At 43.4% G+C, this 27,577-nt stretch overlaps 1 protein-coding gene across 6 annotated transcripts in view; it reads left to right on the plus strand.

Annotated features, from left to right (window-relative positions):
- Positions 1 to 21,361, plus strand: part of LOC112264585 (PHD finger protein 14) — a 107,060-nt gene extending 85,699 nt beyond the window's left edge. For all 6 annotated transcript variants that reach the window (XM_024441286.1, XM_024441290.1, XM_024441288.1 and 3 more), the window contains one exon: positions 19,840 to 21,361. In XM_024441286.1, coding sequence (XP_024297054.1) covers positions 19,840 to 19,923 — 84 coding nt within the window. In that variant the 3' untranslated portion in view covers positions 19,924 to 21,361. The remainder of the gene's footprint in view (positions 1 to 19,839) is intronic.
- The last annotated feature ends 6,216 nt before the right edge of the window (positions 21,362 to 27,577 follow it).

Below are 27,577 nucleotides of genomic sequence, written 5' to 3' on the forward strand. Positions count from 1 at the left end.
GCTCCTCTTCAGCAGACAATAGTGGAGTTAGTAGAGGGGACTTTTACTCTGCTCCTCTTCAGTAGACAATAGTGGGGTTAGCTCCTCTTCAGTAGACAATAGTGGAGTTACTTTTACTCTGCTCCTCTTCAGTAGACAATAGTGGAGTTAGTAGAGGGGACTTTTACTCTGCTCCTCTTCAGTAGACAATAGTGGAGTTAGTAGAGGGGACTTTTACTCTGCTCCTCTTCAGTAGACAATAGTGGAGTTAGTAGAGGGGACTTTTACTCTGCTCCTCTTCAGCAGACAATAGTGGAGTTAGTAGAGGGGACTTTTACTCTGCTCCTCTTCAGCAGACAATAGTGGAGTTAGTAGAGGGGACTTTTACTCTGCTCCTCTTCAGCAGACAATAGTGGAGTTAGTAGAGGGGACTTTTACTCTGCTCCTCTTCAGCAGACAATAGTGGAGTTAGTAGAGGGGACTTTTACTCTGCTCCTCTTCAGCAGACAATAGTGGAGTTAGTAGAGGGGACTTTTACTCTGCTCCTCTTCAGTAGACAATAGTGGAGTTAGTAGAGGGGACTTTTACTCTGCTCCTCTTCAGCAGACAATAGTGGAGTTAGTAGAGGGGACTTTTACTCTGCTCCTCTTCAGCAGACAATAGTGGAGTTAGTAGAGGGGACTTTTACTCTGCTCCTCTTCAGTAGACAATAGTGGAGTTAGTAGAGGGGACTTTTACTCTGCTCCTCTTCAGCAGACAATAGTGGAGTTAGTAGAGGGGACTTTTACTCTGCTCCTCTTCAGCAGACAATAGTGGAGTTAGTAGAGGGGACTTTTACTCTGCTCCTCTTCAGCAGACAATAGTGGAGTTAGTAGAGGGGACTTTTACTCTGCTCCTCTTCAGCAGACAATAGTGGAGTTAGTGTTTGTCAAAACATCTTACAATCATTACGTACATTCAGCTTGTTTGTACAAATACCACAATGTCCTATTTTTGATAAATGGTACACAAACGGTTAAAAAACCTTCCAATGTGTTTTAAGGTTTTACGGCAGTAATAGACGGAACTGGAAGTGCGTGTTGGAGATAATTTCCTCGACTTTGCACTCTGGGAGATGAGAGCAGTATTTAAGGAAAGTTATTCTGTAATATGGAGCTTGTAAATGCCAAGCCGTTGCTGCCTGCTGCGAAATCGCTTGTGCCTGTGGGATAGCAATGTTGCTTTAAATGCCAACTTTAAGTGCAACTGAATCGTACCTGACCAAACGTCTCAACGGTGATTTACCTGTGAGAGGAGAGAGGAGAGGAGCTAGTGGGTGTGGGTGGGTGGGTCACACAGAGCTGTGTCAGCCTGTTGGTCTGACAGTGGGGGAGGATGAACAGAACGTGCTGCAACGTGGATGATGATTTGTGTCCGTCCTCGCCCTGGCTGACTGGTAGCTGAGTGGAAGGAACATAGTTAAGGAAAGATAGTTGGGAGGTAGGTTGGGAGCGAGGACACTGGTGCCAGCGAGTGAGTCAAAGTAAATTGGATGTAAGTTGAGGTAACACAATATGAAGCTTGATTAAGCTTGAAATAGTCAATGAACTTTTAAACTTATTTTGTTTTTGTGTGACCAACAAATATTTGTGTTACAGTGCAGTGTGCCCTGTTCATGCCTTCACCGTCCTTAAATAAAGCACACAGATATGCCTGTGAACCGTTTGTCTGGTCCAAACATTGGGTTGAAGTAGTACAGCAGCAAGATTTCACTCGATGATGAGTCTGGTCCATGATATTGTGGAGCCCACATGTAGTCACTCTGTCTACCTTCCATCCATCAATCCTCTCTCTGTGTTTCAGAGTGTTTCTCTCTCTCTAAAGGTCACAGTAAATAAGGTACTGCCTCTGAGCTCTTGATTAATTCTGAAATCTCTCTCCGAGGATGATTTGTCTGTTTCGATTATAACATGGAATGCGTTATGAATGGTCTTTCCCTGCGTCGCCATCGCTCTCCGGTTGCATGTAGGAATGCGCCTGTTGGTGTCGGCAGTCGCACACATTTCTGTTTGTGTGTGTGTGAGCGCGGCTAGGACAGGGTAATAAAAGTCTTTATTAGACAGCCAGGAGTTCATTACAGAGGCTCTGTTTCTCCCTGCCTGCCTGGCTTAGATAAACCTGTGGCCTGACCAAGGCCAGATCCCTCCTGACATCCCTGCCTCCCCCATCACTCCAGGTCCTGGCCCAATAGATCCCAGTATTAAACTGACAGTCTTACCGTAACATACAGATGGCCTTTAATTTCAGAGCCCGTTACTCGGCAGCCACGGTGCCGGGAGGGGCTTGTTTAAAGCTTTATTTCCACCCCGCATCGTGGCCATGTCTCTACCGGCCGGCCTGCTCTCTATCTAGACGCCTCTGTAATGTATTGGGCCTGGGGATGTGGAGAGGAGAGGGGGTGGAGGGCTTTGAAATGCCAGCAGCTTCAAGTTGCCCAGGCAGCAGTTAAAGCAGTTGGAACGCTCTGCCGTGGATGGACGGAGGGTTAGTGTGTGGGCAGAGCTTCTTTAGATACACTTGGGACTTTTCTTGTCATCAAAAGACTTCTAACTGTCCATGAAAGAGTGATGATTTTGTCCTTCTTTTTTTTACCAAGAAATGACCAAGTTCAAAATGGCGTAATTTGTTTGTAGCGTGACCTTGAAGTTCAACACTACTTGTGTGTTTAAAGTTGTCAACGTTGGTGGTTTCGTGCGCGTGCGTTACTGTGTTTCCTTTGATGGTATGAGCCGTTAATGAGTCAGACCTACTCTAGTGTTTTGTCCTTGTTTATTGGGGTTTACAATTAATGTGCTTTTTGATGCAGTTTCTCAGGAATTCTAAATGGCGGCCTATTCTCTATGTGGGCCCTGGTCGAACAGATTCATCTGTAGGGAATAGGGTACCATTTGGGATGCACACTAAGTGTTTTGTAATTGTTTACAGGGTTGCAGTTAATGTGCGTTTGGATGTTGTTTTGATGTTCTACCCGATTCGGAGGACGATTACCTTCTACACGCGGCGCCATCAATCAGGAGGCTTTGCGCTTGACCTGTGAAGGTAGCTAATTAAGTTAGCCTAATTAACTTAATGACTTGTCACACACCGGTGGCTTTACTAGAGGAGAGGGAATTGAAAGAAAAATAGGAATCATTACTCATCGGATGGAATGACATTTATAACGCTCACGTCTGATATGAGAGATGGGGGAGACAATGTTTCACCAACTAACATCAGATCAGGTTTTATCTCAGAAAAATAAAAACATTTCAGTTAGTATTGTGCTGATTTTGCTATTGACAATCCTTTCCCACTCAGTTTGAATTTCAACCTATTTGTTTTTTGAGGCCAGGAAGGAGCTGGTACGATGTACATTACTGTCGGTTCTACAGTTTAGTGATGTTATATATATGCAGGCCTCAGCCACTACCCTGAGAGCCCTTGATTCAGTGTATCATGCAGCCCTCAGGTTCATTACAAATCAGAAACGTCTAACACATCATTGTGAGTTCTACAGCGCTGTTGGCTGGTTGTCATTGACCTTGCCTAGGCTAAAACACTGGTATACACTGATTTATATGGCCATATTGGGTAAAATGACATTTTATCTCTGTTCTTTTTTAGTCAGGTCAGTAAATATATATCAATTACGGTCCCATTCTGATTTGCTTCTAACATACCAAAAATTAGAACAGGACATGGTAGAAATAGTTTTAGTTACTTAGCAACGTGGTCCTGGAATTCTCTCCTGAACTTTTTAAAATGTGGTGATCTAGTTTTGTTGGTGGAGTTTAAACACTTGATCAATGTATAGATCATAGAAAAGTGTAATTGTTTTTAGGCCAGCTGTTTTTAGTCAAGATGTTTGTGTTTTTGATATACAATGTTTTTGTTGTACTGTTTGTGTGTTTATAGTTTTGTTTATTGTTGTGTTAGTGTATTGTTGTTTTGTCTGAAACGTTCTTCCCCCTGCTGCTATTGGACCAGGTCTCTCTTGGAAAAGAGATGTTATCTCAATGAGAAAAAACCTGTATAAAAAAAGGTCAAATAAAATAGTTTGGTCCAGCATAGTTGAAGACAAGAATCTCTGTACTAGTGTGTGATCCCTACACCGTAAGGACACCTGCATGCCTTAAAGACTTACCAGATCAATAACAAGCCACTCCTTCTCAATCCAACCAAAGCCTGATGAACTCATAAACGGAGGTTGTGTTTCACATACGGCCCAAGTTTAACCACAGTTTAGTGTGATTTAAAGGCTAGAGGGGACGGCTAAACTCGACTGTGGGGACTGCCGTATCAGCGGTCCGCGGCCCAGGGTGGCCGAGTAGGCTGGGAGAGAGGCTGAACTGAAGACGGAGGGAAAATCAATGACCAGACGTCACCTCCATCACTTTAACTAAGCCACCACGGGCCTCCGGCCGCCCCTCTCAGGGGCCAATTTGCAGAAAGTAAACAGCATTGTGTGACCTGTGATTGCTGTTCTGCTGGGGTCCCCTGTGACCACCGCCATAGGAGCATTACTCAGGAGCCAAGTAATAACCCTGTTACATGGTGGCCACTTCACTACTGGGACCCCTACAGTACAATACCTGCTGTATGGCCATGAATTAATAGACTCTCAGACTGGAGCAGACCATGAAGATATGATGAAAATGGGAATACGCCACCACTCCCTGAAATGTGCTGAGGCGGCATAATAACCCTGTTACATGGTGGCAACTCAGAACCAGCTCCACTACATACTGGATGTGTACTCAGCTCCCAGGACCAGCTCCACTACATACTGGATGTGTACTCAGCTCCCAGGACCAGCTCCACTACATACTGGATGTGTACTCAGCTCCCAGGACCAGCTCCACTACATACTGGATGTGTACTCAGCTCCCAGGACCACCTCCACTACATACTGGATGTGTACTCAGCTCTCAGGACCTGCTCCACTACATACTGGATGTGTACTCAGCTCCCAGGACCAGCTCCACTACATACTGGATGTGTACTCAGCTCTCAGGACCAGCTCCACTACATACTGGATGTGTACTCAGCTCCCAGGACCACCTCCACTACATACTGGATGTGTACTCAGCTCTCAGGACCAGCTCCACTACATACTGGATGTGTACTCAGCTCCCAGGACCACCTCCACTACATCCTGGATGTGTACTCAGCTCTCAGGACCAGCTCCACTACATACTGGATGTGTACTCAGCTCCCAGGACCAGCTCCACTACATACTGGATGTGTACTCAGCTCCCAGGACCAGCTCCACTACATACTGGATGTGTACTCAGCTCCCAGGACCAGCTCCACTACATACTGGATGTGTACTCAGCTCTCAGGACCAGCTCCACTACATACTGGATGTGTACTCAGCTCTCAGGACCAGCTCCACTACATACTGGATGTGTACTCAGCTCCCAGGACCACCTCCACTACATCCTGGATGTGTACTCTATGAAGACTGTGGGAGCAGCAGACACAAAGACAGAAAAGATTGCACATGCCACCACTCTCTGAGACCTGCTGATGCAGCTTATAACCTCTTTGCGATGCCGTTTTGTTGTTGGTGGAAGTAAAGCAATGGTCTTCCATTAGGTGAGTTCAGCTCATCTTTTGATAATGGCCTTTTTCAAACGTGGCCAGATTTAATTGCAAGTGAAAATCAAAAACAAACATTTTGTGGCTACAACATGTATGACCAGGACACGTAAAGGTAAAGTAGGAACAATCACGAGTGTTTGGGCTCAGCATCTTTTATGTGGCTAAGCAAATACAGTCTAGTGACTGTGGCGGGCCGGGCGCAGTGCACGCTGACACGGTCGCCAGGTGTACAGTGTTTCCTCTGAAACATTGGTGCGGCTGACTTCCGAGTTAAGCAAGCAGTGTGTCAAGAAGCAGTGTGGCGGGGTCATGTTTCGGAGGACGCACGGCTCTCGACCTTCGCCTCTCCCGAGTCCGTACGGCAGTTGCAGCTACCAATTGGATATCACGAAATTGGGGGAAAAAATGGGTTAAAAAATTAAATAAAAGACAAAGTGTGGAGGAATTGGTTTGGAGAAAAAGTTGTCAACCCTCCAGATGACAAGAAGACTGCAGGAGAATAGCTAGAGTCTCTCCCTCGCTTCCTCCCAGCATCTCTCTCTCTCCCTACTTCTCTCCCTCCCTTCCTCCCAGCATCTCTCTGTCTCTCCCTCCCTTCCTCCCAGCATCTCTCTGTCTCTCCCTCCCTTCCTCCCAGCATCTCTCTGTCTCTCCCTATTTCTCTCCCTCCCTTCCTCCCAGCATCTCTCTGTCTCTCCCTACTTCTCTCCCTCCCTTCCTCCCAGCATCTCTCTGTCTCTCCCTCCCTTCCTCCCAGCATCTCTCTGTCTCTCCCTCCCTTCCTCCCAGCATCTCTCTGTCTCTCCCTATTTCTCTCCCTCCCTTCCTCCCAGCATCTCTCTGTCTCTCCCTCTTACCCAAGCATCTCTCTCTATCTCTCTGTCCCCCTTCTCTCTCGTGCTCTCCTTCTCTCCCTCCCTTCCTCCCAGCACCTCTCCCAAGTATTTGTCTCTCTCTCTCTCCCCTTCTCTCTCCTTCTCTCCCTCCCTTCCTCCCAGCATCTCTCCCTCTCTCTCCCAAGTATCTCTCTCTCTCTGTGTCTCTCTCTCTCTCTCTGTCTCTCTCCCCCTTCTCTCTCCCGCTTCTCTCTTCTTCTCTCTCCCCCCTTCTCTCTCCTTCTCTCTCCCCCTTCTCTCTCCTTCTCTCTCCCCCCTCTCTCTCCAGCATCTGTAGCTTCCCAGACAGACAATGCATTATTAATAGAGCTAACTTATCAGCAACACAAAGGTGACATTGAGTATCCCTATGTACACACACCTGATGTTGATGCAACTAAGGTCCATTGGCTAGATCTAACTGGGCCTCTTGTGTATTTCATTACATTTCTTCAAATTACTTTGAGTTTGATGGCTGTTTCTCCAACGTGGTTTAAATGGAATTGTTTTAAATGGGGAGGGGGTCTAACTTGGGTGGAGGAGTGTGTCTCATCAATGCCATAAATCACACTAATGGGGATCAGGGGAGAGAGAGGGCCTCCTGTATACTGTATCTTCCCCTTTATAAAAGTCTGTATTTTACTCTCATGTTATAATATAATAGTCTAGAGAGAGAGAGACTGTACTCTCATGTTATAATATAATAGTCTAGAGAGAGAGAGACTGTACTCTCATGTTATAATATAATAGTCTAGAGAGAGAGAGACTGTACTCTCATGTTATAATATAATAGTCTAGAGAGAGAGAGACTGTACTCTCATGTTATAATATAATAGTCTAGAGAGAGAGACTGTACTCTCATGTTATAATATAATAGTCTAGAGAGAGAGAGACTGTACTCTCATGTCCATAATATAATAGTCTAGAGAGAGAGACTGTACTCTCATGTCCATAATATAATAGTCTAGAGAGAGAGAGAGACTGTACTCTCCTGTCCATAATATAATAGTCTAGAGAGAGACTGTACTCTCATGTCCATAATATAATAGTCTAGAGAGAGAGACTGTACTCTCATGTCCATAATATAATAGTCTAGAGAGAGAGAGACTGTACTCTCCTGTCCATAATATAATAGTCTAGAGAGAGACTGTACTCTCCTGTCCATAATATAATAGTCTAGAGAGAGACTGTACTCTCCTGTCCATAATATAATAGTCTAGAGAGAGACTGTACTCTCATGTCCATAATATAATAGTCTAGAGAGAGAGACTGTACTCTCATGTCCATAATATAATAGTCTAGAGAGAGAGACTGTACTCTCATGTCCATAATAGAATAGTCTAGAGAGAAAGAGAGACTGTACTCTCATGTCACAATATAATAGTCTAGAGAGAGAGAGAGAGACTGTACTCTCATGTCATAATATAATAGTCTAGAGAGAGAGAGAGACTGTACTCTCATGTCCATAATATAATAGTCTAGAGAGAGACTGTACTCTCATGTCCATAATATAATAGTCTAGAGAGAGAGACTGTACTCTCATGTCCATAATAGAATAGTCTAGAGAGAGAGAGAGAGAGAGACTGTACTCTCATGTCATAATATAATAGTCTAGAGAGAGAGAGAGAGACTGTACTCTCATATCCATAATATAATAGTCTAGAGAGAGACTGTACTCTCAAGTCCATAATATAATCGTCGAGAGAGAGACTGTACTCTCATGTCCATAATATAATAGTCTAGAGAGAGAGACTGTAGTCCATAATATAATAGTCTAGAGAGAGAGACTGTACTCTCATGTCCATAATATAATAGTCTAGAGAGAGAGAGAGAGACTGTACTCTCATGTCCATAATATAATAGTCTAGAGAGAGAGAGACTGTACTCTCATGTCCATAATATAATAGTCTAGAGAGAATTAGACTGTACTCTCATGTCCATAATATAATAACTAAAAAGATAATTCATGTCCATTGGAAAGAATTAACAAAAAAAACAGAGCAAACTAGAATGCTATTTGGCCCTACACAGAGAGTACACAGCGGCAGAATACCTGACCACTATGACTGACCCAAAATTAAGGAAAGCTTTGACTATGTAAGACTCAGTGAGCATAGCCTTGCTATTGAGAGGCAGACCTGGCTTTCAAGAGAAGACAGGCTATGTGCTCACTGCCCACAAAATGAGGTGGAAACTGAGCTGCACTTCCTAACCTCCTGCCCAATGTATGACCATATTAGAGAGACATATTTCCCTCAGATTACACAGATCCATAAAGAATTCGAAAACAAATGAAAAACTCCCATATCTACTGGGTGAAATTCCACAGTGTGCCATCACAGCAGTGAGATTTGTGACCTGTTGCCACGAGAAAAGGGCAACCAGTGAAGAACTGGTAAATACAACCCATATTTATGCTTATTTATTTTATCTTGTGTCCTTTACCATTTGTACATTGTTAAAACACTGTATATATAATATGACATTTGTAATGTCTTTAGTTTTGAAACTTCTGTATGTGTAATGTTTACTGTTATTCTTTATTGTTTATTTCACTCACATATATTATCTATAATAGTCTGTACCTGTCACAATATAATAGAGAGAGACGACTGGTGAACTTCTGTATGTGTAATGACTTACTGTTGTCCATAATATTATTGTCTAGAGACTGTACTCTCATGTCCATAATATAATAGTCTAGAGAGAGAGACTGTACTCTCATGTCCATAATATAATAGTCTAGAGAAGACTGTACTCTCATGTCCATAATATAATAGTCTAGAGAGAGAGAAGACTGTACTCTCATGTCCATAATATAATAGTCTAGAGAGAGAGACTGTACTCTCATGTCCATAATATAATAGTCTAGAGAGAGAGAAATAGTCTAGAGAGACTGTACTCTCATGTCCATAATATAATAGTCTAGAGAGAGAGAGACTGTACTGTCTCATGTCTAGAGATAATATAAATAGTCTAGAGAGAGAGACTGTACTCTCATGTCCATAATATAATAGTCTAGAGAGAGAGAGAGAGAGACTGTACTCTCATGTCCATAATATAATAGTCTAGAGAGAGACTGTACTCTCATGTCACAATATAATAGTCTAGAGAGAGACTGTACTCTCATGTCACAATATAATAGTCTAGAGAGAGAGAAAGAGAGACTGTACTCTCATGTCCATAATATAATAGTCTAGAGAGAGAGACTGTACTCTCATGTCCATAATATAATAGTCTAGAGAGAGAGAGAGACTGTACTCTCATGTCCATAATATAATAGTCTAGAGAGAGAGAGAGACTGTACTCTCATGTCCATAATATAATAGTCTAGAGAGATAGAGACTGTACTCTCATGTCCATAATATAATAGTCTAGAGAGAGAGACTGTACTCTCATGTCCATAATATAATAGTCTAGAGAGAAAGAGAGACTGTACTCTCATGTCCATAATATAATAGTCTAGAGAGAGAGACTGTACTCTCTTGTCCATAATATAATAGTCTAGAGAGAGAGACTGTACTCTCATGTCATAATATAATAGTCTAGAGAGAGAGAGAGAGACTGTACTCTCATGTCCATAATATAATAGTCTAGAGAGAGAGACTGTACTCTCCTGTCCATAATATAATAGTCTAGAGAGAGAGAGAGACTGTACTCTCATGTACATAATATAATAGTCTAGAGAGAGAGAGAGACTGTACTCTCCTGTCCATAATATAATAGTCTAGAGAGAGAGAGAGACTGTACTCTCCTGTCCATAATATAATAGTCTAGAGAGAGAGACTGTACTCTCATGTCCATAATATAATAGTCTAGAGAGAGAGACTGTACTCTCATGTCCATAATATAATAGTCTAGAGAGAGAGAGACTGTACTCTCATGTCCATAATATAATAGTCTAGAGAGAGAGACTGTACTCTCATGTCCATAATATAATAGTCTAGAGAGAGAGAGAGAGAGACTGCACTCTCATGTCCATAATATAATAGTCTAGAGAGAGAGAGACTGTACTCTCATGTCCATAATATAATAGTCTAGAGAGAGAGACTGTACTCTCATGTCCATAATATAATAGTCTAGAGAGAGAGAGAGAGACTGTACTCTCATGTCCATAATATCATAGTCTAGAGAGAGACTGTACTCTCATGTCCATAATATAATAGTCGAGAGAGAGACTGTACTCTCATGTCCATAATATAATAGTCTAGAGAGAGAGAGAGACTGTACTCTCATGTCCATAATATAATAGTCTAGAGAGAGAGAGAGACTGTACTCTCCTGTCCATAATATAATAGTCTAGAGAGAGACTGTACTCTCCTGTCCATAATATAATAGTCTAGAGAGAGACTGTACTCTCATGTCCATAATATAATAGTCTAGAGAGAGAGACTGCCCCAACTAGACCTACAGGCCCCCGCTTCATTTCGGCGGCAATGACTCTGTACTGTATCTTCCTGTAGTTAGATGACCAGTCAACAGTACAGTACCTCTCTAGTGTCCTGTAGTTAGATGACCAGTCAACAGTACAGTACCTCTCTAGTGTAGTGTCCTGTAGTTAGATAACCGGTCAACAGTACAGTACCTCTCTAGTGTCCTGTAGTTAGATGACCAGTCAACAGTACAGTACCTCTCTCTAGTGTCCTGTAGTTAGATGACCAGTAGTGTCCTATAGTTAGATGATCACTCAAAAGTACAGCACCTATCTCTAGTGTCCTGTAATTAGATGACCAGTCAACAGTACAATACCTCTCTAGTGTCCTGTAGTTAGATGACCAGTAGTGTCCTATAGTTAGATGACCAGTCAAGAGTACAGTACCTCTCTCATGTGTCCTGTAGTTAGATGACCAGTCAACAGTACAGTACCACTCTCTAGTGTCCTGTAGTTAGATGACCAGTCAACAGTACAGTACCTCTCATGTGTCCTGTAGTTAGATGACCAGTCAACAGTACAGTACCTCTCTAGTGTCCTGTAGTTAGATGACCAGTCAACAGTACAGTACCTCTCTCTAGTGTCCTGTAGTTAGATGACCAGTCAACAGACCAGTCAACCTCTTTAGTGTCATGTAGTTAGATGACTAGTCAACAGACCACTACCTCTTTAGTGTCCTGTAGTTAGATGACCAGTCAACAGACCAGTCAACCTCTTTAGTGTCGTGTAGTTAGATGACCAGTCAACAGACCAGTCAACCTCTTTAGTGTCCTGTAGTTAGATGACCAGTCAACAGTACAGTACCTCTCTAGTGTCCTGTAGTTAGATGACCAGTCAACAGTACAGTACCTCTCTCTAGTGTCCTGTAGTTAGATGACCAGTCAACAGACCAGTCAACCTCTTTAGTGTCATGTAGTTAGATGACTAGTCAACAGACCACTCAACCTCTTTAGTGTCGTGTAGTTAGATGACCATTCAACAGACCAGTCAACCTCTTTAGTGTCGTGTAGTTAGATGACCAGTCAACAGACCAGTCAACCTCTTTAGTGTCGTGTAGTTAGATGACCAGTCAACAGTACAGTACCTCTCTAGTGTCGTGTAGTTAGATGACCAGTCAACAGACCAGTCAACCTCTTTAGTGTCGTGTAGTTAGATGACCAGTCAACAGTACAGTACCTCTCTAGTGTCGTGTAGTTAGATGACCAGTCAACAGTACAGTACCTCTCTAGTGTCCTGTAGTTAGATGACCGGTCAACAGTACAGTACCTCTCTCTAGTGTCGTGTAGTTAGATGACCAGTCGACAGACCAGTCAACCTCTTTAGTGTCGTGTAGTTAGATGACCAGTCAACAGACCAGTCAACCTCTTTAGTGTACAGTCCTGTAGTTTAATCACCATATATTACCTCTCTAGGGCTATTTCCCAATATGAATCATTCCTCCTGACGTGTTCACTACTTGCGACAGTCATTTCCTGTCAAATACGTGGAGGGAAGTGAACAAGTGCACAAGAGAAAGAAGAGATTATTGGAATGCATCTTAGTGCTCTTTCCAGTCCTTCATAGCCACATTCAGCAGTCAACAATCTCTCAAGCTGCCAGGCTTCTCATTGGCTTGTCCTCTGGTCTCTCATGTTCCGCTTCTTTGATGTTTCTGTTGTTTTTATTAGTTCCTGATTTGTTTCTCCTCTCCAGCACTCAGAGATAATGGAGGAGGCACTTGGGCCAATTTGGCCTGCAGATTCCTACCAAGCACTTTAGCCGCTATTTATGATTCCGTGCCACTTTTTAAATGGTTGAAATTGGAAACAGAGAGAAATGACTTCTCTTCCCACCACCACCATATACATTCCCTGTGAGCATCAGCGCTTATCAAACAGAGGATAAAAAACCTCCCGCTTGTGCATTTTACCTCTGATTAAATTAGACCTGGCCTGGTAGGCTCACCTCAGTATCTGTCACGGCTCACTAAAATGAAATTCCACTTCTCGGAAAAGAAGGGAGATTAATGAATGCCCTTTGTAATAAATGAAATGGGAATCACAAATATGCCCAGTCATGAAATGTAATTGTGCTGCTTTCTGGTAACTGGTTTGGCTGGGTGGTGGTGTGTAGGGAGCAATGGAGAGGAAGACATTAGGAGAGGGAGAAGAGTAGGGAAGAGAGGAGAGGGGAGGGAAAAGTGAGGGAGAAGAGGACCGGAGAAGAGAAGAGCGAGGTAGAGGAGGGGAGAGAGGAGAAGAGGCGGAGTGTGTGAGTGAGAGGGGGTTAAATGTAGCGCGTAACGCACAGTCTGAGCAAGCTAATGAAGCGACTGTTTATGACCCAACCAATGCTATTGTGTCCTCACCTGAATGGCAAAAGAGGCTTTAAAACACACCAGTGCACACACACACACACACATTCGCGCTCATAACCTCCCACTCTCATACACACACACACGTATACCCATATTCACACACATTCATGCTCAAACACTGACACACATGCACACACGACTCATCAGACACACAGCTCTTCACACACAGGCACACAGCTCTTCACACACAGGCACACAGCTCTTCACACAGACACACAACTTCACACACACACAACTTTTCACACACAGACACACAGCTCTTCACACACAGGCACACAGCTCTTCACACACAGCTCTTCACACACAGGCACACAGCTCTTCAGGCACACAACTCTTCGCACACAGGCACACCGCTCTTCACACACAGGCACACCGCTCTTCACACACAGGCACACCGCTCTTCACACACAGGCACACAGCTCTTCACACACAGGCACACCGCTCTTCACACACAGGCACACAGCTCTTCAGGCACACAGGCTCTTCACACACAGGCACACAGCTCTTCAGGCACACAGCTCTTCACACAGGCACACAGCTCTTCAGGCACACAGCTCTTCACACACAGGCACACAGCTCTTCACACACAGCTCTTCACACACAGGCACACAGCTCTTCAGGCACACAGCTCTTCACACACAGGCACACAGCTCTTCAGGCACACAGCTCTTCACACACAGGCACACAGCTCTTCAGGCACACCGCTCTTCACACAGGCACACAGCAGGCACACAGCTCTTCACACACAGGCACACAGCTCTTCACACACAGGCACACAGCTCTTCAGGCACACAGCTCTTCGCACACAGGCACACAGCTCTTCACACACAGGCACACAGACACACGCCTCTTCACACACAGACACACAACTTCACACACAGACACACAACTCTTCACACAGACACACAACTTCACACACAGGCACACAGCTCTTCACACAGACACACAACTTCACACACAGGCACACAGCTCTTCACACAGACACACGATTCTTCACACAGACACACAGCTCTTCACACAGACACACGACTCTGCACACAGGCACACAGCTCTTCACACACAGACACACAGCTCTTCACACAGACACACGACTCTGCACACAGACACACAGCTCTTCACACACAGGCACACAGCTCTTCACACAGACACACGCCTCTTCACACACAGACACACAGCTCTCACACACAGGCACACAGCTCTTCACACAGACACACGCCTCTTCACACACAGACACACAACTTCACACACAGACACACAGCTCTTCACACAGCTCTTCACACACAGACACACAACTTCACACACAGGCACACAGCTCTTCACACAGACACACGCCTCTTCACACACAGACACACAACTTCACACACAAGCACACAGCTCTTCACACACAGACACACAACTTCACACACAGGCACACAGCTCTTCACACAGACACACAACTCTTCACACACAGACACACAACTTCACACACAGGCACACAGCTCTTCACACAGACACACAAATCTTCATTGGCTTAATCCATTTGTTTTGTGCCATTGGAATTGAATCTGTCCCTTTCAAAATGACTAAACATCTTTATGAAAAAATAATGTTGGATGACCATTAATACACACAGGGCTTCACACCAGTGTCTGTCTGTGTGTGCTCTTTTTTGGTCTTTAGTTTGGGTCACATGAGGTGTTTTGATCGGTAGTTATTTGTGTGCTTTAATGTTGTTCACACTGTGGGTGTTTTCATGTGGCTCTAGGAGCATCAATACCTTGCTGGGATGCTGTGAACCCCCCAGAACCACCCAGCAGCACCTATCAAAGAAACCCAGTACCATAACACTGCTTCCTCCACCACACACACACACACACACAGTGCACCACAGACAACCACACTACTAAATACAATAAAAGCAGAAAACACGATAAGGAAAATAAGTCATACTAATTAGCTGCTAATTCTTTTGAGGACTGCGCCGGCTTGATAAAGGACCAGTGCTAAAGCTCATTAAAGAATGAGACATGCAGCGTTGGACATTTACATTTTCTTTTACAGCATTATTTTTAATCCCGCTTTATGAAGTTGCCTGCATGGCGTGTGTGGGCGGGAGGGAGGGAGGGAGGGAGGGAGGAGGGGGGGGTGCTTCACTCGTCTTTTAGAGCAATGTCGTTCTTCCTACCAGGCAGCGGGGGTCTCAGCCTCACGCACATTAGCAGCTCCATGAGCCTTTGTTGCCACCTAGGGTTCACTTCTGTCCTCTCTTCGCTCTCCTCCTCCTCCCCCTCTCCTCCTTGCTCTCCTTGTGGGGGGAGTAGTCTCCCTGTTTCTCTCTCTTCCCCTCCTCTCTACCCTCGTTCTTTCCTCTCCTCCTCCTCTCTTTCTACTGTGTGGGGGGAGTAGTCTCCCTGTTTCTCTCTCTCCCCCTCCTCTCTACCCACCTTCTCTCCTCTCCTCCTCCTCTCCTTCCAGACTCACATGTTGAGAGCAGCAGTAGCAGTGTGTGAGAAAACAGGAGCGCGGTGGACGACAGGCTCTGCATGCCCTTTAAGAACACCAAACTCAATTAGAATAAAAAGTATGGCATTTCATTATCATCTGTATATGCTGCTGGTGCCAGAGGGCTGGGGACCCATGGAGAGCTCTCCCTTCCTGTCTCTCTCTTTCCCCCATCCCCTCCATCCCCATCTCCCCCTACCTCTCTTCCAGAGGGGAGGGATGGAGATATGCCAGAGCCTGTCAGTTTCTCCCTCTTATCCCCTCTTCCTCCACTGCTCTCTCCCTTTCGCCAGGCCCTCTGAGACATCTTTCTGGTGGCTCTCTGCCTCTCCATTCTGCTCCTCACAGAGCAAATATCACTCTGTCTGTCAGGGACCCTGACACAAGGCTGGACCCACTATCTCACTCTCCTGTTTCTGTTACGGAACAGGCCCAGGGTTTCTCCTAGCCTGGTGCCAGATCTAATGGCCGTGGTCATAATGGAAAGGGTACACCACAGCATAGAGTTGTGGTTAGTTACTTGTCATTGTTCATGTCCTCCATTTCCAATGGCGTCTCTAATGAATCCCACAGCAGTGATAGTAATGATCATATCAGCACGTTTCTATGTTTCTATTGGCCATCTCTCTCCTTAGCTCCTTCAGTGTATATTGTGTAGTGCCGTCATACTCCTGGGAGGGAGGTGGATGGAGGGGAGAGGAGGAGATTAGCAGCAGGCCCTGCAAATCAGTCCCCAAGAGGCCAGGAACAGGGGTGTCTCCCCTCCCCCTTCTCTCCAGGGACAGACACTACATCAAGGAAGGAGAAAGAGGGAGAGCGAGAGGGAGGGAGAGAGAGATCTGCCTGGGGATGTGATAGTGAATGGTACCACAGGTAATTGGAAAATTGGCAGGCTTGTCAGAGAGATTTGGTGGATGGCACAGGCCGATATGTACGGCGGCCGGGGTTCACAACATGTCATCCCCGGCAACGATAGATTTATATCGGCCCACAAGGACCGGGCGGAGGAGGGATGTAGAGAAGTATCCTGAGTTCAGGAAAAAGTAAGGCATTTTTCACCAGGGGCAGGCTGCATATCAAAAGTGTGTCCAGAGAGGTGCAGACACAGACAAGGTTTGTGTGAGTTACAGGGTGATATATGAACCAGAACTAAACTCTGGCCCCTGGTTGATTTATGACTCCACAGTTACTGTCTTATAGTTAACAAGCCTGGGGGATCCTGCTACGTAGTTAGGCTGCATCCCAATTGGCACCCTAGTCCCAGTTCACCCTATTCACTGGGCCAATAGGGAGGGCCCATAGGGCTCTGGTCAAAAGTAGTGTACTAGATAGCTGAAAGGGTGCCATTTGGGATGCATCCTTAGATACTGTATGTGGCGAGAGATACTCTGAATACCTGGGAGGGGGCTTGATGTTTAGATACTCAATTTGCCCAATTAGCTGCTGTTGAAATGCACTTGGGAGGTTTGGGAGATTTGCTCTTGTGTTATAATAAATACCATAGGAAATAGGGTTATGGATGAAGACTCATAAAAACAAAATAACCGTCACAACAATGTTTTTTTTGTGGAACGAACAGATGACTGAACGGCCGGGCCGAGTCCAAACTTTGTTGCTCCTTGCTGAAACAAGCAAGGTGTTGTAGCAAACCAGTCTTCGGTTGCCTAGACAATGCCCCCCTCCCTACAGCAGCAGCACATGAATTCAGGAACTGAGGAGAGGAGAGAATGTGCATCTTAGAAAGAAAATATATATCCAGTACCAGTCAAAAGTTTGGACACACCTTCTCATTCAAGGGTTTTTCTTTATTTTTTACTATTTTCTACATAGTAGAATAATAGTGAAGACATCAAAACTATGAAATAACACATATGGATTCAAGTAGTAAGCAAAAAAGTGTTAAATAAATCTAAATATATTTAATATTTGAGATTCTTCAAAGTAGCCACCCTTTGCCTTGATGACAGCTTTAAACACTCTTGGCATTCTCTCAACCAGCTTCATGAGGTAATCACCTGGAATGCATTTAAATGAACAGGTGTGCCTTGTTAAAAGTTAATTGGGGCAAAAAGTATTTAGTCAGCCACCAATTGTGCAAGTTCTCCCACTTAAAAAGATGAGAGGCCTGTAATTGTCATCATAGGTACACTTCAACTATGACAGATGAAATGAGAAAATCCAGAAAATCACATTGTATGATTTTTAATGAATTTATTTGCAAATGATGGTGGAAAATAAGTATTTGGTCAACAACAAAAGTTTATCTCGATACTTTGCCAACAAAGGGTATATAACAATGACAGAGGTCAAATGTTTTCTGTAAATCTTCACAAGTTTTTCACACACTGTTGCTGGTATTTTGGCCCATTTCTCCATGCAGATCTCCTCTAGAGCAGTGATGTTTTGGGGCTGTTGCTGTGTTGCTGGGCAACACAAACTTTCAACTCCCTCCAAAGATTTTCTATGGGGTTGAGACCTGGAGACTGGCTAGGCCACTCCAGGACCTTGAAATGCTTCTTACGAAGCCACTCCTTCGTTGCCCGGGCGGTGTGTTTGGGATCATTGTCATGCTGAAAGACCTAGCCACGTTTCATCTTCAATGCCCTTGCTGATGGAAGGAGGTTTTCACTAAAAATCTCACGATACATGGCCCCATTCATTCTTTCCTTTACACGGATCAGTCATCCTGGTCCCTTTGCAGAAAAACAGCCCCAAAGCATGATGTTTCCACCCCCATGCTTCACAGTATTCTTTGTCCTCCAAACACGACGAGTTGAGTTTTTACCAAAAGGTTCTATTTTGGTTTCATCTGACCATATGACATTCTCCCAATCTTCTTCTGGATCATCCAAAGGCATTCTAGCAAACTTCAGTCTGGCACTGCAGGATTTGAGTCCCTGGCGGCGTAGTGTATTGCTGATGGTAGGCTTTGTTACTTTGGTCCCAGCTCTCTGCAGGTCATTCACTAGGTCCCCCCGTGTGGTTCTGGGATTTTTGCTCACCGTTCTTGTGATCATTTTGACCCCATGGGGTGAGATCTTGCCCAGATCGAGGGAGATTATCAGTGGTTATCAGCTAATCAGTGGTCTAATAATTGCTCCCACAGTTGATTTCTTCAAACCAAGCTGCTTACCTATTGCAGATTCAGTCAGCCTGGTGCAGGTCTACAATTTTGTTTCTGGTGTCCTTTGACAGCTCTTTGGTCTTGGCCATAGTGGAGTTTGGAGTGTGACTGTTTGAGGTTGTGGACAGGTGTCTTTTATATTGATAACAAGTTCAAACAGGTGCCATTAATACAGGTAACGAGTGGAGGACAGAGGAGCTTCTTAAAGAAGAAGTTACAGGTCTGTGAGAGCCAGAAATCTTGCTTGTTTGTAGGTGACCAAATACTTATTTTCCACCATAATTTGCAAATAAATTCATTAAAAATCCTATAATGTGATTTTCTGGATTTTTTTCCCTCATTTTGTCTGTCATAGTTGAAGTGTACCTATGATGAAAATTACAGGCCTCTCTCATCTTTTTAAGTGGGAGAACTTGCACAATTGGTGGCTGACTAAATACTTTTTTGCACCACTGTACATACACACGAACGTGCAGATGGACAGACCTACATGAGGTGTAGGCCTAGTGTAGATTCTTGGTGTGGATGTAAAGGCCCGCTGTTTCTAACAGTGTGTATAGTGTGTAGATGTGGTTCTAACTCAGTGTGTATATTAACCTCTAGAGGTGGAGATAATTGCATCTGTCAGAGTCGTTTAGTCACTGTTGCTGCTGTCGCTTGCCCCCTCTGGGCCCAGCCTCTCTACAGCTCTATGTTTTAATAGGAAATGGCTGCTGAGCAATGTTGTTAGCAGGGAAGTCACCACTAACTAACACTGGCACAACACTAACCTACCAACACTAACTACTTATCCCTGTTGGTATTTTGACAGACCTTTCTAAAAATCTAATTTGTGGTTGTGAGTTAGGATGTGATTTGTCCAACTATGGTCTAAAGGACTTTGATATGTCTCACCTTCTACAGACCCATTTTGGGGACCCAGGTGAGGAAAATACCGTGCCTGAATATTCTGTGTTGTTTTATGTTTCAGGAGGAACATGAGGAGGACGAAGAGGACGATTCTGTCCAAGAGGAAACGTCAGAGCACAAATTCCCAACCGAAATTCCCAACTGAAACAAAAACAACAGTTTTACCATATCTTGAGCACAATGATCAAATGTTAGTGGTCACCGGATGGTCAGTGTCGTCAATTCCGCTTGAAAGATCTGTAGCAAACAGGACAGTCTGCAGTGTCTCACCGTTTTACTGCCATTACTGCTCATCACTAGCCTGGTCCCAGATCTGTTTGTGCTTTCTTGCAGCTAATGACTACACAACCACAAGATGGCCCAAACATATCTGGGACCATGCTAACTCATCTTTTCTCTTCAGTAAGATATGGGGCAGAGCACAGAGGTACTACCCACGTTAGTTTTGTAGCCAGAGGAACAGTATATTTTAGAGAACAGAATGCATTTGGTTATCTTTTAGAGGGAATAGTATGTATTTTCAAATGGGACAGGGCTGAACCCTCACACTCGCTATGGTAACTGGAGATGTCACTGATATGTAGGTTTTATCATATAAATATACAATCTAGAATCTATTCTAGGTTCTATATTCTAAAATGTTTTTCTATGATTTGTATATAAGAACTTAATGAAAAAGCACATCAATGTATTCTGACAGAGAAGGTTTTCATTCAGTGGGGCCCAGTAATAGATTTGTGTATTCAGGGGCATCCATCCTGGATTTAATTTGCAGCAGAGATGAAATCAAATAAATATAAAACCCAGGGAAAGTGCCTGGCGGGACCAGTCCAGTCAGACTGTTAAAGGATATGTACCTGCTTGATGTTTTTATGAACTTGACCAACCAAACTTTTCCCCTCAGATCTATTTTCATACACTAATCAGAATACAGTATGATGTTCTCAGTAGTCTGTTCCCAGATCTGTTTGTGCTGTCACAAACAAGAAGAGTTGGCTGCATAGCACCAACAGATCTGGGATCTGTCTATATTTTCAATGCCCGGCTTACATACACTGTATGTCGAGTATTCAGTGGTGTCGAGTATTTCTTATACAATCTCTCATCACCGTTGAATTGAAATAGTTTTGTCGTACAGGTCTTGTATCACTTTTGTTTTGGTGCTATTTGGTCTAGTTTTAGTTTTATATTTGTATGCATTTATGTTCATACTGTCTGACATGTCAGTAACCTTATACACATGATGTGGCCTGTTGGTAGCACAATCCATTTGACGTCAGCGATCCTCTTTGTTTGTGGCCGCTCTACAAGTCAAAGGAAACAAACACAAGTAGGATTTCTTAGGCTTTTAACACAGGCTGTCTAGAAAGTACAATCCAAGGCAACACGTTTTGCCTTGGATTTGCCTGTTTAAGTGCTACCAATGTATTATTCTATGTTTTGATTTAACATGAACGCATCAAGGAAAATGTTGTTTTTTCTGGGGGGATATGCATTTGCCAAGAGTATGTATTTAGATACTTTGGAAATGTTTAAATGCCAATTAACTTCATTTCCACAAATATATTATGGTTTTAATATCGTCTCTGTCTCTATGACATTCATTCAATTTGACTTTGTCAACATCCAAAAAGAACCCTCCTTATACAAAGCTTTGGGACAACGGCAGTCTGGGTCAACTGCAGTCATAAAAATGAGAAAGGAAATTGCAACCATTCTGCTTGATCATTTTACATTAAATATATATAGGGAATAGGGTGCCAGTTGGGATCCATGCTAGATCCTAGCCTACAGTAATGGAGTGTTGCGTAGGACCAGAGACAGCACAGTGACTCCTCTGTGTTCCTTGGGTCATAATGTGTTGCTCTATATTATTTATCCTCACAAAGGACTCAGCCCCATTTAAACTGCAGTCATGTGCCAGCACTAGTAGGGGGCGGTGCTCCACACACACTCATGCTTATCTTTACAATCCTCCGAACATTTATACACAAAACGCACACTCTTCCTCTTCCTTCCTTCAGTCTCTCTTTCTTTTCTCCTTTCTGTCTGCTTCTCTGTCCCTCTCACACACATTCATATACAAAAAGATTGAAAAATGAAACGCTGTCAGATGGATCTTTATATTTTATCGCCTCACAAACCCCTGTCCCCATCCCCCATGTCAAGGCGGGGAGAAGCATCCAGGCATTAATTCATTGAGGGGTGTAATGCCAATTTGTTTCAAAAAGGAACTATTCATTTTCCCATGTCAGGGAGGCAGGAGGGAACCCCTGTACAGCCGCTGAACCGTGAAAGACATTATCTGGAGGGCCTGTGTCTCTCCTTTTTGTGGGAGGAAAAGAGAGAGAAGAGTGTGTGTGTGTGTCCCTCGTTCAGGAAAAGGAAGAGACATGTTACACTGCTCTTTGATGGGAGGGGCGGCTGGTGCCGGCAGACGATAGAGCCGGGCCTCCCGCCTCCGTTTTCCCAGCATGCCGTCTGAGAAGGATGTCATTAGGCCTGCAATAACAGCGATGGGCACGTTAATGACAGTGGCCCGCTCCGTCGCCTCTTGCTCCGCCAATCTGTGTGCGTGCCCCGCCAATCTCTCATCTACACTCCTATCTACAGTCGCAGCACAGGTCTTAAAAGTCCTTATACAGATCAACAGCCAGCTGTCTAGAGCAAAAGAGAAGAATGAACAAAGCACTCATGTATTAATGTTTCTTTATGTGTGGCCATACATAGATGGCGGATTTCAGACATTTGAAAAGGTCCTGAGAACAACGATATATGCAGGGGTGCAACTTTCACTGGGAACGGGGGGAGGAATGCCCCTCCCCAACACATTCTGAAATTGCCTTTTGGTCCCCACAGTTTTATCATTGGAATGTGATACAAAACAAGGCAACAGTGTGATTTAGGACCATGCGGACACCTCCGAGCAGTCGGGTGTTTATCGGACTGGATAAAAATAAAATGTAAATAAAATGTATAATTATGTTCCCGCAGTTTCTTAAATCAAACTTGCGCCCCTGAATATATGCCTTCCTTGGTGCTCACAAAGAATAGAATAAATGATTGCCCAGCACTGGGCACAAACTCGTGATGCTCAGAGTAAGAGGGCACTACTTAGACCACTGCACCAACACAATTCACAATGCTCTAGCAAGCCATGAGAATAGTTGATGATAGTTGATGGAAACAGCACTTTGTTTTTCATTATTTTGTTTTAAGCCTTCCCCAAACCATAGCCCTAACCTTAACCACTAGGAATTAATACCTAAACTTAACCATTTGAGTTGTTTCTGTTTTAACCCTGAAACCAGGTGGAATTAATGCAACAAAAAAATTATCTTATTGAGGCCATACACAGGGCCAAGGAGATGTGATCCCACACCCTGTTTCTTTATACTGTATATGTCCTCTTTATGAAGGGATGTTTTCTTGACGTTGAACAGCTTATAGACAACAGGGCTGCTTAAGTTGATGTGCTGATCTATGATTATAACAAAATGCTACAATGTAGAAGTAGTATTTCAGGTTTTAGATGCTTTGATATCCTTCTTATTTGCCTGTCATTAATACACTTCTTGCAGAAACAACTGGGTGAAAGGTTTCTTAGCTTAGCAGTAAAAAGTGGACAAACTGGCTGTGCTTCTCCTCTCCAGTTAGCCCTAGTATTTATATTTATGACATGTCACACATTAATCAGGTAGATCTATGTTTTGACAGCGTTGGCCTCAACACACACATACACATTAGTGTTGCGTAGGTCAGGTGTTTGTTAACCCGCAACCGTCCGCAATTGCTAATAACCCATCAGCAACCACAAGACATTATGTGATCAAGTGAAAATCTGAGGCCTGCACCCAACCCTCACCCACTAATATAGAAAATGTGCTGTAGGCTACAGTCAAAGACAGCAAAAACAAATTGACATGGGGTGCAGGATTTTTTGGTTTTGCCTGATTTAGATATGTTTCTGATTATAATTTCTGAAATTTGGGTAGGCTATTTGTTAGTCAGCTTCTCTTTTGTCATTATATGTTGACCGAGAAGACTAAATAAACCCTTGCTCAACAAAATGATGTAATAGGTCAATAGAATGAATACTTCAATCTACTACTAGGCAAAGTTTTCTCTGTCAACTTATTTCGCGGAGCAAAGATGTTTAAGGACTGGGGAGAAAATACAATATGTAAAAAATAAAAAATTGAAAGATTTTCTGTGCAAAATGTCCAAATGATCAGCTTAACCGGTTGTAGGAATATAGAAGCTATGAAAATGACCCAAAGTGTTTCTGTTAAGATTTCAATTCGGCTTCAATGCATATTTTGTGGTTGAAATAATATCAGCTTTTATGATGCTGACAGCATCTCAAGATGCAGAAAGAAAGAAATTATATTTCTCCGCTCCTGTTCCCAAGTCCAAATGTAGCCTACATTCCCCAGATCCTCAAAAAGTTCTACATCTGCACCATCGAGAGCATCCTGATGGGTTGCATCACCGCCTGGTATGGCAACTGCTCGGCATCTGACCGTAAGGCGCTACAGAGGGCAGTGCGTACAGCCCAGCACATCACTGGGGCCAAGATTCCTGCCATCCAGGACATATCTACTAGGCGCTGTCAGAGGAAGGCCCAAAAAATTGTCAAAGACTCCAATCACCCAAGTCATAAATGTGACATACAATTGGATTTGACATTGGCCATATAGAGTACCACAAACCTCCGAGGTGCCTTATTGCTGTTAGAGCAGGAAAATCAATATTTTGACATGGTATATGGTCTGACATACCACAGCTGTCAGCCAATCAGCATTCAGGGCTTAAACCACCCAGGTTATAATTGTAAATAAATCCCCTTTGCACATGCGCATAACTATAGATAAATCAGACAGGAGAGTTTGAGTGATGAAAGCTGGACAGTAGTTTTTTAAAAATCTGAGCAAGAAACACTTGGATGAACATAAAACACTATTTTTAATTGTGTTGTTATTATGTTCTAGATGTTAAGACTACAAACGGTTATAAATGGCCCATTTGCGAGATTGACTTGTCATTTCAATAGACAAAGGCTACAGTCTAAAATCTGGGTTTATGATTTTAATAACATTTTTCCATAGTTTGCTTAGATAAAGGCAGGTAGCCTATAGCCCCTGATAGGCCTACATCTCATTTCAGATAGTCTACAGTAGCCTAGATAAGATGTAAACTGAACGATTTAGCAGCTTGCTTAGCTCAAATTAACAGACTAATTTATTCAACATGAATAGCGAGGCGAAGAAGTGCTCATTTTTCCCAATAGCTTACTGGAATAGGCTACTGAGGATGTGTTCATAATTTAAATCACTGAATGAAATATTAATAGTATATTTATGAACTGAATATGCTTGTCAACAGCCAGTGTTTATTTTTTTTCATTTGTTTTACCTGTAGCCTAATCTGACTACTTAGCCGTGGTATATTGGCCATAACCACACCTCCTCAGGCCTTATTGCTTAAATAGGCTACTTGATGGCCAACAGAGGCAAATGTATAATTATTCACTTTTAGCCTAAAGTCCATTTCATTGAGGACTTTTCCGCATAAAAAGAACCACGCGAGGGAGTTCCACAACTTCCACTTCCAATGTCCACTCAGGCAGCCCCTGAGACTGAAGAACTGAGCATGCATAAAGCACTTCGCTTGATACAGTTTTCTTTAAGCAGTCAACATTAGAATGCAGTTTAAACCATCTCCAAGGGATTCATGTAGTGCGCCCAAAGTCGTTTTCCAGTTCTTTGTTTCTATTATTTATTGATGTGCATCACTTCTAGCGTATGAACGTGTTTTATGGAAAAATATAAGGAAATAGGTGTCTCCATAACCCCATAACAGGTAAAAAGTGCATGTGTGCTGCTCTCTCGCCTCTCGCTCAAGTGACTCAGCCAATAACTGTATTGCTCCCTCAACACACACACCCACACCCACCCGTCCAGCCCTCCTAACCACTCACTCACTCATCCACTCACACGGCAACAGCTTGCCTCACTGCCTGACAGTCAGCAGCAGGTCACAGTGAAATGTACACTACCGTTCAAAAGTTCGGTGTCACAAATGTCCTTGTTTTTGAAAGAAAAGCAAAAAAAATGTCCATTAAAATAACATCAAATTGATCAGAAATACAGTGTAGACAATGTTAATGGTGTAAATGACTATTGTAGCTGGAAACAGCAGATTTTTTAATGGAATATCTACATAGGCATACAGAGGCCCATTATCAGCAACCATCACTCCTGTGCTCCAATGGCACGTTGTGTTAGCTAATCCAAGTTTATAATTTTAAAAGGCTCATTGATCATTAGGAAACCCTTTTGCAATTATGTTACAGCTGAAAACTGTTGTTCTGATTAAATAAGCAATAAAACTGTCCTTCTTTAGACTAGTTGAGTATCTGGAGCAACAGCATTTGTGGGTTTGATTACAGGCTCAAATTGTCCAGAAACAAATAACTTTCTTCTGAAATTCGTCAGTCTATTCTAGTTCTGAGAAGGCTATTCCATGCGAGAAATAGACAAGAAACTGAAGATTTGGTACAACGCTGTGTACTGCTCCCTTCACAGAACAGTGCAAACTGGCCCTAACCAGAATAGAAAGAGGAGTGGGAGTCCCCGGTGCACAACTGAGCAAGAGGACAAGTACATTAGATGTCTAGTTTGAGAAACAGACGCCTCACAAGTCCTCTACTGGCTGCTTCATTAAATAGTACCCACAAAACACCAGTCTCAATGTCAACAGTGAAGAGGCGACTCCGGGATGCTGGCCTTCTAGGTAGAGTTGCAAAGGAAAAGCCATATCTCAGACTGGCCAATAAAAAGAAAAGTTTAAGATGGGCAAAAGAACACAGACACTGGACAGAGGAAGATTGGAAAAAGGTGTTACGGACAGACAAATCTATGTTTGAGGTGTTGGGATCACAAAGAAGAACATTTGTGAGACGCAGAAAAAATGAAAATATGCTGGAGGAGTGCTTGACGCCATCTGTCAATCATGGTGGAGGCAATGTGATGGTTTGGGAGTGCTTTGGTGGTTTGGAAAGTGGGAGATTTGTACAGGGTAAAAGGGATCTTGAAGAAGGAAGGCTATCACTCCATTTTGCAACGCCATGCCATACCCTGTGGACGGCACTTAATTGGAGCCAATTTCCTCCTACAACAGGACAATGACCCAAAGCATAGCTCCAAACTATGCAATAACTATTTAGGGAAGAAGCAGTCAGCTGGTATTCTGTCTATAATGGAGTGTCCAGCACAGTCACCGGATCTCAAACCTATTGATCTGTTGTGGGAGCAGCTTGACCGTATGGTACGTAAGAAGTGCCCATCAAGCCAATCCAACTTGTGGGAGGAGCTTCAGGAAGCATGGGGTGGAATCTCTTCAGATTACCTCAACAAATTGACAACTAGAATGCCAAAGGTCTGCAATGCTGTAATTGCTGCAAATGGAGGATTCTTTTATGAGTGCAAAGGTCGAAGGAAACAATTATTATTTAAATAAAAAGTCATTGTTTATTACCTTGTCAACATTTTGACTATATTTTCCATTAATTTTGCAAATCATTTCATGTATGTTTTCTTGGAAAACAAGGGCATTTCTAAGTGACCCCAAACGTTTGAGCGGTAGCATATATATTTTTAAGAGAAATGCCAATGGCGACCGCGGTGCAACTTAGAAATAGCCCAAAAACCTGCAAACCCACGAACAATATATCATCACCCATGACATCGTTTTCAAAGTAGCCCAATTTGCCTGGAAATCAGCGAACATGGCAAAAC

Source organism: Oncorhynchus tshawytscha, linkage group LG13 (assembly GCF_018296145.1).
Source record: "Oncorhynchus tshawytscha isolate Ot180627B linkage group LG13, Otsh_v2.0, whole genome shotgun sequence".
Taxonomy (NCBI): Eukaryota; Metazoa; Chordata; class Actinopteri; order Salmoniformes; family Salmonidae; genus Oncorhynchus; species Oncorhynchus tshawytscha.